The sequence below is a fragment of the Rattus rattus genome, chromosome 8 (genome assembly GCF_011064425.1).
Source record: "Rattus rattus isolate New Zealand chromosome 8, Rrattus_CSIRO_v1, whole genome shotgun sequence".
Classification (NCBI taxonomy): Eukaryota; Metazoa; Chordata; class Mammalia; order Rodentia; family Muridae; genus Rattus; species Rattus rattus.
The window spans coordinates 91,195,983-91,207,828 of NC_046161.1; the positions used below are offsets into that span (position 1 = coordinate 91,195,983).

The 11,846-nt window shown below is 53.0% G+C and overlaps 1 protein-coding gene across 1 annotated transcript; it reads right to left on the reverse strand.

Annotated features, from left to right (window-relative positions):
- Positions 1-4,712: 4,712 nt before the first annotated feature.
- Positions 4,713-6,829, reverse strand: Sox14 (SRY-box transcription factor 14). The gene has a single exon (XM_032911508.1). The coding sequence runs from the start codon at positions 6,827-6,829 to the stop codon at positions 5,555-5,557; it is 1,275 nt and encodes a 424-aa protein (XP_032767399.1). The 3' UTR covers positions 4,713-5,554.
- Between the last annotated feature and the right edge of the window lie 5,017 nt (positions 6,830-11,846).

The following is an 11,846-nucleotide window of genomic DNA, read 5'->3' on the forward strand; positions in this document are numbered from 1 at the left end:
TAACGCAGTAATGCTGTTACACCTCGAGTGTGCAAATCCCATTGACTCGCCGCGCCACGGGGGGTGCCAGAGAAGGGGGACCCGCCGCAAGAGCCCAGGCCGCCAGCCCCCTCCCTTCTCTCCTCCTTCACGTCCCTGTCCCCGCTGTGCTGTAGAAAGTCCGGAGCTGCACCCAGTTGAGTGTGCTAACTTGTCTAGGTAGAGGCGCAGCCTCCCAAGATTCTCTCTCATTCACTTTCCTTGGCTCCTACCACCGTAGCGCTAGGGCTGAGGGTTCCGGGGTTCAAAGGTGCGGGGGCCCTCCAAAGCAAGAGCTCTTTCCATTAGGAGCAGCCGGCGGAGCCCGGGCCGGGAAGTCGGAGAATTTCTTGTCACCCTAGGGCTGAAGTCGAGTGTGGCCTCTCTCTATCCACCTGCATCCTGGCACAGTTCTGCAGACGTACCCTCGTGTCCTTGCCACGAGAGCACTGGGGGACCTGGAATCCCTTCTTTTTCAGATGGGGTCTTAAAAACTTGGAGACCGCTGCTGGCCACCGGGGAAGCGCAGGACACTTCGTAGTAAGGAGAAAAGTTGAGCATTCCTATGACCTGTGCCACCTGGCTTTTGGCTCCCTCCCCTATCCTGCACCGAAACTGGAGATTTGGGAGTAGGGGCCTCAGGGACGGCCGGAGAGAAGGGGGATGAACATTCTAAGAAGGCGGCCACGGGATGCCCTGAATTTGCCATCCTTTCCGCTCTAGGGAGCACAAATCTCTCCCTGGACTTCGGAAGCCTGGCTGGATTGGGTACGGAAAACCTCTCTCTACACGGAGGGATTTGGGTTGGGCTAGCCCACCAGCTAACCCTTTTTGCTTGCCTTTAGGAGGCTTCTTCCCAGGGCAAGCGCAGCTACACTCTCATTTTAAATTTTAATTCCCCGGCTGTGTCGCTACCAGGAATCTCCAAAAGTCCACAGCAGGGTTAGAGTCCCACAGGCACACAAACCGGGTCCGCCTGGGGGCGACCGACCTGTTCCTTGTCCGTTCCACTGGATTTCTAGCGCCCCCTTGCCTGCCTCAACTTCATTTATTTCCTTAATTTCTCGGCTACTGCCCAACCTCGAGGCGTCTGGTTCTGGGCCAAGAAGTACTATCCAAGAAGCACCAACACGTCCACTGCTCACCCGAGACGAGGCTGTGGGGTTAGTGTGGGGTGTGGGGGGAGTGAGGTCAAGCGAGCTTGCCCCGCGGCGGGGTCGAAAGCTTCCGCGGCGCAGCTAAACCAGCCAAATGTAGGCGACCTCCCGCCTCCCCCTTTCTCTCACTCACGACCCACCCGGCAAATAGAGTTGAGAATTCTTAACGCGAATCTTGTGAATTACTTGATATGCGAATTTAAATGACTCGAAATTCATTGTCCACTTGGACAATGGTGACGAGGCCTGAACCGGGAAGGGGCAGAAGGGAAGGATAATCCGCCAAGGCAGAGCTGGCTCCACCGCTTGCCAAGTTTGCAGGGTCCTGGCAGCCCGCTATCTCTCCAGAGAAGCAGCAGAGCCAAGAGGAGCTCGTGCAGGTGGCGCGATGTAGTGTTAAGTCCCTCGGCTCTACCTGGACCGAGTTATCATCCTGCTTTGGATCGGTGAAGGTTCCTGGAGGTTCGGCTTTAAAATGCAAACCGTAGAGTCTCAGCTGTCAGTCACTCAGTGTGATCAGTAGCTGGCCTTCATCTGTAAAGTTAGGCGCTGTAAGAAAATTGACCCTTGAACAGGAAGATCGGGAAACTGCAAGGGAGTAAAGTTTGGGGAGTAGGACCCAAATACAGAGGAACACACACACACACACACACACACACACACACACACAGCACGCACGCACACAAGGTTTATGGAGGCCAGAAGGTGAAGGAGGTAACATGCCAAATCTCTCAAAAGTCTGGACCAGTGAACCGCTGAGACAGACTGCCGCCGCCAAAATTTAAGAATGAAAACTTCGCTAAAACCCGAAGTAGCGGGCGCCGCCCGCTGCCATCCGGAGCGCACGTGGTCCAGCCCTCCCCCGTCCTAGGAAAGGTTAGCAGAGGGGTGGCGGGTGCCCTCGCGACGCGCAACGCAGAAAGGATCAGTTTGGGGAAAAGGTTCCTTGAAGCAGTGGCACCTGCTGAGGAGACACCGGGGCTGCACAGGTTCTGAAGGAGCAGTGCTCCCGGGTTGTGGGACTCCTCCCCAGCGCAGAGCGGGTGGCAGACACATCTCCCGCAGAGTGCGGGACGGCCACACGCACGGGGAATTCGGGCTCTGCGGACCCGCAAACTGGGTGGCGGGGGACTCCAGGCCGCCCGTGACTGCGCGTGGCGCGGGGAGAAGCGGCTGTCCTGCGCTCTAGGCGGGCGGGGCTCTCCTCTCCCTACGGTTTTGCTTTAATGCTTTTCTTGAAAGAAAGAGACAGTTGTGAGCAAACAGGTTTGACAGAGACTGCTTCCACCCCACCCGCCCCCTACATACACACAACTCCCCAGGGGATTCCTTTTTGTCTGCGGCAGACTTTAAAGTTTGTAATCGGAGCCCTGTCAGCGGCCTGACAAGCTGGATTTGGGCTGTTGGGGCGAGTTGTGGCCGCGCACCTCTGCAACTGATGCTTGGCTGCCCTCGGCCGGGGCGAAGAAACTGCCGCAGGCCCTGGAGGCCAGGCTGGGCCCAGGTCGAAGGAGGGCAGGCAGTCTAGGAAAAAGGCAAAATGTCCAGAGAAGAACGTTAGGAGTCTGGTCTGAGGCTTGACCCAAGACTGCTCCATCTGTGCGCGCAGAAAGAGGTTTCAGTGGCCCTGTAGTGGGCCCCCGGCTCCTCTCAGTGCCAGCGCACTCCAGTTTCCAGGAGAGTCCCAAGGCCGGGGCGCAGTCTGGATGAAACCTTGCTTTCTAATCTTTTTGGGGGGCTGTTTATTTGTTTTAGCTTCTCCTGAGGGTGGAGGCCATCTCTCAAACCTGCCTGCTGGCCCTTTGCAATCTAGCCTCATGTCACAATCAGCTAGGCACCTTAACGGGGCCACGGGCCTGGGTTCCTCCCAAGGCTGGGCGAGGAGACTCCAGACCCCTGTAAGCTTCATCTTTGGAGATGTTAAGGGACACTGAGCTATGAAGGAGAGTAGAGAGGCTGACAGGACTGTCAGTTGGGGTTAGATCAAACAACGGGAGCAAAGCCAGCGTCCTCGGCCTCCTGGGCTTGCAAGGGGGCGGGAGGAGGGGCCTTCCCTTCGCACCCTGAGTCCCTGGGCCCGACGGCCACCAGAGGCTCGTCACTTCCTAATTGTCTCGATTTGTAAGAGGGTTTTGTGATGCTAAGTAAGCGTGGCTCAGCAGGCCTGGCCTCTTCCACACCTCCCCCAGCCCGCCTTTGTTTACCTTAGCCCGAACGTTCATTTATTTATCTATCTATTATTTATAGGCGTCCCGTCCTATTCAGCGGCCTTGTATGTTAATTGTGTAATACCATTTAATTCTAACATTGGTCTCAAAAGAGCTCTTAATGAGAAAAGCATATACAACACGAATCACTTTGCTATTCAGCTCAGCCAGATGGACAACTGCTAACTTATTTTTTTTAATAATGAAAATCCCCCCTTGACAAAGGGGCTCGGATGAATAGGCTCCAAATAGCACCTCAAACACTTCTAATTGTTTTGCGGACAATATGCTAATCCGAGGGTTTTGGCTTTGGTGATTGTCGACAACGTTTCTCTCCCACCACCGGCTACGGAGTCCTTTAGGGAGAAGGGGGGCAGGCGCCCACAAATCTCTCAACAGCAGCAGAAAGGCCTTGAGCCCAAGGCTGCCCCATTCCTTCCAGGCGCCGTAGCAAAGCCAAGGGTGAGGGAAAACACATTGCCAACAGAAAAAAACGAGGGCGGATGGATTTAGGGAGTGAAACTCGCGGGATACCGGAGGGAGGTGAGAAGAACGTTTCAAATAAGACGACAAACTCTGAAGAGCTGTTGCGCTCAGCAAAGCCTCGGCACCCTCAAGCAAACACACGGAAGGGGAAAAGAGCAGGGGTTTTTCGTCTTAAAATCTGTGTTTTAAGAACTCTTAAAACACATGACACGTGACAATATTGCCTTCTTTCTTTTGTCGCCTATCTCCCCCCCCAACAGAACAACGACAAAGTCATTATCTAGCAATCAATATTTTTTTAAACTTCGGAACTTAGTCTGGGGTCCCAGATTCCTGTGAGGGGGTGGTGGTGATAGCAAACATAAAATAAAAAAAGAAATCAGCTCTACCACTTTCTTCCCAGGCTCTGAACTTAAGCACCCACGGCAGTGCACGCTGCTCCTGTGATGCAACTTGTTCCCCCCACACTGGGACTCCCAGTCTTTGGAGTGTTAGTTTTTAAAAAGCAAACCCGCCCGGAACTCAAGAGGTTCCACCTTGGTCTTAGTTCATTCACTGCTGGAAGCAGTTTGACCGGCTTTAGGAAGATTGTGGGGAAAGGCATAGCACCCTGATATTGGTACCTTTGCTAAGTCTCTAAAGGCAAAACAGGGGTCATGGGGCGCGATCCAGACAGACCCCAGACTCAGGGCCCCTCTATAGGCCGTAGGCCACCAGGTTCTGCCAGGGCAGGACCACCTGCAGCCTAGCCTGCTTCACCCCGTCTAGGTCCTCAGGCTGGAAGAACAGTTAGTGTCCTTGGCCCTAGGACTCCTTACTTGATTTTATGCACACCAAAGGTTACTTTTCGCAAGGACAGATTGTCTTTATTTAAAACGTCTTTGTTCAACAAAATGAACAGAGGAATGAGAAAAAAAAATCCTTCTAGGTACATTTCCAAGACATTGTCAAAACATTTATGACCATGTAGGATGTTTTTTATTATTATTATTTTAAGGTTTTTGTCCACTTTCTACTTCCTGATTTCATTACCTGACATTCTGTCTAAAAGTAAACTTAGGTGTCTAGGAGTACTGCGGTACACAAAGTGAAAAGCCACATGGTTCCTTTTTTTTGTTTTCTCTTTATCGAAGCAAACACGACCACAGTATGGTTTGAAACAGAAAGGTTTCCCTTCCTGAAGTTTTAAACTTTTAAGCCTTTCACCCCCACACAGCTAGCAAATGGTGCCTAGCTGTGTCTGGTGGCACAGCAGCGAGACTCAGCTCTTTTCTTCAGTGGGAAAGGAAAAATATATATACGCATATTCTAGATATAATACCAGGATCTGGGAGTTCCGAGTCCAAAGCCTATCCGCGGACAGTGAGGGGGACATAAATAAAGCAAATTGCCTACTTTTTTTTTTTTGTCCAAAGGGGGTACAGTCGGAGGTTTGCTTTGGGAGAGTCGGGAGAGGGGAACATGTGTAGCTTTCTAAACGTTTGGAAATTTCCGGCACGAGTCTGTGCCTTGGGTCCAGGATGGCGGCCCCTCCCTTTTCCCCTGGAAGAGAGAGGCAGAGTCTGGGGTGGGCAAGGGGCAGCAGTAGGCCTGACCCAGAGGCATCTGTGGGCCAGACTAGGTGCAAAGGAAAGGAATCAGATCTCTGCTTCCACACCACCCTTCAGGTCCCGGCCAAGCTGGGGGTTACATGGCCGTAGCGTGGGCTGACGAATAAGGGTCTATGCCAGTCTTGGTCATGCCTGGGAAGAGGATGTAGGCGACAGGGGGCTGCAGGGTGGAGGCAGACCAGGCGGTACAGTTACAGGGCACCACGTAGCCCGGGTTGGTGGGGGACGGGTGCGTGTGCGTATGCTGGCTGGGGCAGCTGAGACTGCCGAAGGCGCCGTTCTGATAGCCCAGGGTGGACGCGTAGGGCAGCGCGCTGGTGGCCAACGTGTGGGGCACTTCACCCATCTTCTGGATGGCACTGGAACTAAATTGCGCAGGGTCCAGCAGGGAGTAAGGCGCCGAGGCCGGCGGCAAGAAGGCCCGGGCTTTCTCGGGCGCGCTCAGGAGGCCGTCGGAAGCCCCCACGGGCAGGCCGGCCGCCTTGAGCGGGTCCGTGTCGCCCAGGTAGGGCAGGGGGAAGACATACCTGTCTTTCTTGAGCAGGTTCTTCGGCTTGCGCCGTGGCCGGTACTTGTAGTCGGGGTGCTCCTTCATGTGCTGGGCGCGCAGCCTTTTGGCTTCGTCGATATAAGGCCGCTTCTCCGCCTCGGACAGGAGCTTCCATTCGGCGCCTAGGCGTTTGCTGATCTCCGAGTTGTGCATCTTGGGATTCTCCTGGGCCATCTTGCGCCGCTGGCCCCGGGACCATACCATGAAGGCATTCATGGGCCTCTTGATGTGGTCTGAAGGTTTGGACATGGTCCCGGCGAGGCGGGCGGGGGCGGGGAATGCAGGGGCTCTGCGGGCGTGCCTGGGCGCGGTTGGCCGTCTGTCTTTCTGTCCGTCCTGAGCCCGGGACTCCGAAGTCCCCTCGTCTCGGAGCCGCAGAGGGGAAATCCGAGAGAAGAGCTGACCCTGCAAAGTTTTCAACTGATCATGCCAGTCCCAGCCCCCAGGCAGCCCCCAGGGGCCCGAAGAGTAGGAAGGGCAGCAGGGAGGAGAGGGCTCTGGGCCTGGAGTCTGTAGGCACCAGAGATTGGGGCCCAAGTACCAGAGTCTTGGGATTAAGTGGCTAGGTAATTTTCTGGCGAGGGCAGGAGGCTCCTCCTTCGCTCCCTCTTCACCTTCGCCTTCTCTCCTTCCAGTCTTTCCCTTGGCTTCTCTGGCCGTGGCTCCCCCCTCCCGTGGCTTTCCGGGCGCTGCTTTGCCTGGCACTGCACCTGGCCGAGAATGCGGGGAGGCTGGTGAACTGCAGCCAAAAGCGGCGAAGTTCAAAGGCGAGGTGGGCCGGGACCGCACGCACTCTGACATAAGCGCGGGGCGGCGACTCCCCAACCTGGGCTCCAATCAGCAGCAGGGAAGGCGAGGGGGCGCACCTGCCAACTCGCGAGTAGTGGAAACCAGGAGCGTCCCTGATGGGGGCGGGGAGAGGTATGAGGGACAGAGAGACGGCCACCGCGATCTGAGGGGCTAGCTAACTCAGGACTCGGGGGCTCACATTGTCTCTGGCACTGTCAAAAATTAAAACTCTTCGTGACCCCCGTTTTTCGTCCTCAGTTGTTCAAAAGAGAACGGGTGCTTCTAATAATACGAAGATGCAGGGAGCTGTCCGCAAAGCCAGCAAGCCCAGAGCTCACGTAGATAAATAGGACAGCCTCGTCCCCAAACAGGAAGGCAGCATCCTCTACCTCCTCCCCCCAAACACACACTTGTCAAAGATCCTTGGGAGAGTAAAAGAATATATGAAACTCAGGCCAAACCCAAAATAAACTTTTCGCGCCATATCCTCTAAGGTGCTTTGGTATCTTTTTCCCGGGCCGGCTTTAGGCGGCACCTCCATCTGTGCTCCAGGATGCTCTACGGAGCAGTTCTGGGTCCGCGGGGGTCGGAGCCAAGCGCTTAAAGCCGAGGCCAGGATGCTTCGTGCGGGCGTCGCAGAGATTTAGAGTCCGGATTGGCAAGCCCTTAACACCAAGACTCTTCACTTTGGGGGCTCTTACCACGAGGATTCTTCACTTTGGGGGTTGAGTGTGGTAGACAGGGGTCCATTCTGATTCTTGTTCTTCTGTGTCATTATTGTTAGGCAATTTAAAACTCTCAGCTTTCCTTAGTGTCCAAACTGCAAGGGCAGAAGGGAGGCGGGCACCGGGACCTTCCTGGTCTTCCTTCTGCGCCTGCAGCCTAGAGCCTCAGGCCGTACCCTCTCAGCTAGGGCCAATTTTTCTCAGGGTGCCTTTTCCCACCCAGTGAGGATGGGGGCTCGTTTCTTGAGTCAGATGAGCATTCTTCGGGTAAAGAGGACGAAATAACCCGCCGAGCCAACCTGCGAGCCTGTTTCTTTTGAATAATTGCCTGGCCGATGCGAAATGCCCTTGGGGGAAATATTTATTAAATGGAAACCATTGTCCCGGGTCCTGAAGGACCCGAGTGTGTTTCAGGCTTATTGGCTTTTGCACCAGCCTCTCCCGGGAGGAGGACAGGCCGAAATGCGCAAGGCGGGCGCAGACGACTACCGGAAGCTGCTAGTGGGGGGAGGTAGGAGGCAAGCGAGAGGGCAAGAAGGGAGGGAATTTTTTTTTTAAATGTAGCATGTTGTGTTTGAAGAAAAGAATTTACTTCCGCTTTCTATGATTGAAAAAAAAGAAAACGTGGGAGGATTGGTCAGCTTTAGGGCTGTTCTTCACAGCGCTGGGTGTTGTTCCCATTTTACAGATGAGGAATAAAGGGAGAACTGATCTTCGTTTTGATTTCTTTAGAGGCAGCTAGAGCCCCTGCTTTCTGAGAAAACTCTCACTTCCATCTGGGGAGGCCACCCCCTCCCCTGTTTTAAAGCCGATTCACAACATGGGAATTCCTTCAAGGGTGGCCCTTCACTGTCAGCTTCTCTCCGATCTGCCCTTCCTCTCCCCTCTCCTCCCCTTTTCTCCCCTCTGCTCCTCTCCCCTCCCCTTCTCTTCTTTCCGCCCCTGCCCCGCCCCCAACCTCCCCAGAAGTACCTTTCGGCCCACTTCGAGGATGTCAACATCAACGTCTAGAAACTAACTCTGTTTCCTTTTCACCCGCTACTCTCAGGGATGGGAGAGCCAGAGATTCTAATACTCCTGGGGGATGCTGGCTGCTTTGGAAAGACATGAGAGAAATCTCCCTTCGCAGAGTGAGAACTCACCAGCCACACTTAGAAGCTTAGGTTAATGCAATACAATGTCTTGGGCATTGCTTAATGAGGGGTCTGACCCAGGGTACCGGGCCCTTCTATTCTCAGCTGGCTTCTATGCCAGTCTATCTAGTTGCTCAGGAGCAGCGTGGGACTGGAGAGTGCCCTGAAGAGGCAGTTCTTACTTGTTGTTTCCTCCTCCTCTAGATAGTTCTGCTTCTCCAATCCTCTCAAAGGGAGCCCTAAGTTGGAACCCAAGAGCTATTCACAATTCAAGAGTTATCCACCACCAGAAGAGGATGTTCTGCTCCCCACTCCCCAGAGTGTAGATCCAGCAGTTTGGGTCACAGCCTAGACAGGTACTAGGACACAGGTAAGCTGTCACTCTGCACTCCATGGCTAGAGGTGTCCCTCTCAGTCCCCCGTGTGCACTCTCTGCCCTCTGTGGCCTTACATGTTGCCTAGAAAACCCACACACTATCAGTCTGGGTCTCTTTATTCCATTGGCTTGCTCAAGGGCTTGGCACACCAACCTTAGCCTTGCTGGGAGACCCTGAGTTTGATATTCAGGGTCTTAGTTGATGTCAAAGTTAACCAAGAGGGCTTCGAAGTCAATGGAACCAATCTCTTCTCTTTAGTCATGTCCCTACCAGGTGCAGACTCCAGCACTCACTTAGGCCTCTGTTGCCCTAAAGAAGCACTTTGGACCTTTGCATACCCCAGGAATCTGGTCTCTAGGCTGTGGAGGGGCTTCCCCGCCCCCCGCCCCCTCCCACACCCGCCGCTTGAGCTAGATCTCCAGTGCTCCATCAAACTCAGACTGTGCTCCATCACACAGACTTTGTGCCATCACACATGGAGAATGTCAAACACCCTTCCCTAGGCTCCTGTGAATCGCTGTGGTGCCAGGGGCTTTGTAGGGCGGTGGTGACTGTATATTTATCTTCCGGAACTCAATGAGCCAGGATCTCAGAGTTCAGAGAAATTTGAGGAAGTTTCCTTCTGCCCAGGGCTGGGGGAAACTTTTCCGATGGGTCATTTTTCCGTGTGGACACAAAACTTCAAAGGCAGCCTGGCAGGGCCTGTATCTACCTGCCTGTCCTTAGCGCTCCGCTTTGCTTTGCTCTCCTGCCTCTGCGGGTTCCTCGGCCGGCTGAAGTTAAACTGCTCAGAGGTTTATAGACTGAGAATGGCTGGGAAAAATGAGGAAGCGAAATGAGGAAGTGTCCAAAACGCGGTGCTGGAGAGGAGAGGAGCTAGGTTTGCAAGCCAAGCAGGATTTAGAAGGTTTTAGAAGAGGCCATCTGTCCGCGTGCACTGGAGAGGTGCGATCTCTGCTGGGTCTCTGCCTTTAAGCTCAGAGCCCATGACGTGGGGGGCTTTTTATAAATGAAGAGGCGAGTAGGTGTTGAGCGACAAAATCCATCAGGAATGATAAATTGATCTCTGAAAATGAACTTTGGCGAAATCCTAAGTTTCGATTTGTCTTATCAAAACAAAATAATTGGCGCTTTTCCTTCCATGCCCTTCCCCTTTATTTTAAAATCCAGAGTCCTCGGAAGGCCCAGGGTTCTAGTTTTACTAAGTAAGGCATTTTCCCATAATTGGGCTCTTCTCTTCTGAACTCAGTCCAGCTCATTCAAATATCTTGAAGTTGTAAACGATTCCCCACGTTCTCAGCTCCAAGACGACGCTGGGAACAGAGTTTCTGTAGAGAACAAAGAGAATGGGAACACAAGCTTGTTCCAGGTCAGACACGTGGGGTGCCTGTGACAGGAACTATCTGCTGTCCTATTTGATGGAGGAAGATGGGCTGAGCTGAAAGGCTCGTCCCAACACCGGAGCCTGCCCTGAGTCCCTGTATGGTTTCTGTTGCTGTGTAAGATGCCCAAAGCTAAGAGGAATCTTCTACAATTGAGAGAAGCAGAGGATGGAGGGAGGCAGGGGTGGGATGGGGTGGGGAGATTGGGGGTAGGATGGGAGGACTGGGGGGAGGGGAAGGGTGGAGTGTGTGCTGGCAAAGCCCCTCCCCAGGGAAGTACTTCCTCCAGGCAAGTCTGCAGCTTCTAAAGGTTCCACAATCTCTCTTCAACAGTTCCACCACTGGGGACCGCATGTTCAAATACCAGAGCTTATGGGGACACAAGTACATTTCTTATTCAAACCATCACACCCCGTAAGGTGATTTTTTTTGATGCTTCACAGTGTCTGAGTAGTTCAACCTGAGTCCATTTATAAGCAGAGATTATGTGACTCACTGGCTGGGTGCAACTTTCGTACGGTTTGCATAGCATCTATCTCCACGCGTCTCTCAGAAAATGGCAGGGCAAGAGCAGGAGAGGGGCCTTTAGCTTGCGTTCATTTTTCATCCAAGGAGCATTTATTTGAGCTCCATTCTATGGCAGGCATTATTCTGGGTTTCAGCAGTGAACAAGATCTACAAAGGTCCTTGTCCTGTGGAGATCATTGCTGCCTGACAGAGAACAGTCATCAAACAGGAATCTGGTTCCTGGTGTGTGTGTGTGTGTGTGTGTGTGTGTGTGTGTGTGTGTGTGTGTGTGTGTGTGTGTGTGTGTGTGTGTGTGTGTGTGTGTGTTTCTTGGCTCTACAGCCTAGTGCATCATTTCACCCGTGCCATGTCCATGTGGCTTCCTGGCTTTTTAATGCAGATATGCTGAGTTACGATCAGAGCTAAATGTCTGCCTATCGGAAAAGCTAGCCCTTCAGTGAATCTCAGCCTCCCTAATGCTGTGACCTTTAAATACAGTGCCTCATCTTGTGGTGACCCATGGCCATAAAATTATTCTGTTGCTACTTTGTAACTGCAGTTTTGCTACTGGTATGAAGCATAAGGTAAATATCTAATATTTTTAAAATATCTAATATTTTTGCAGGGTCTATGTGTGCAACATCTAAAAGGGTTGGGACCCACAGTTGAGAACAACGGCCTTAGAACAGTGCTGGGCTTGTAAAAGCTGCTCGATAAAAATGTCATTCATAGGAGGGGTTCTTTTTTTTTTTTTTTTTTTTTTTTTCCAGAGGGTGGAACCCAGGTCCTTTGCTACCAGGCAGGCTCTCTGTCATCAGAATAAGCCACATTCTGCCCTTGGACTTAATGTCTGGAAGTGTTAAAAGTTAACAGGCACTGAGAAGGAGTGGAGAGGGATGGGGAGC

What these genes read in the sequence shown, in the direction of transcription:
- Sox14 (XM_032911508.1), bottom strand. Translation starts at nt 6,829, where the DNA reads ATGTCAGAGTGCGTGCGGTCCCGGCCCACCTCGCCTTTGAACTTCGCC.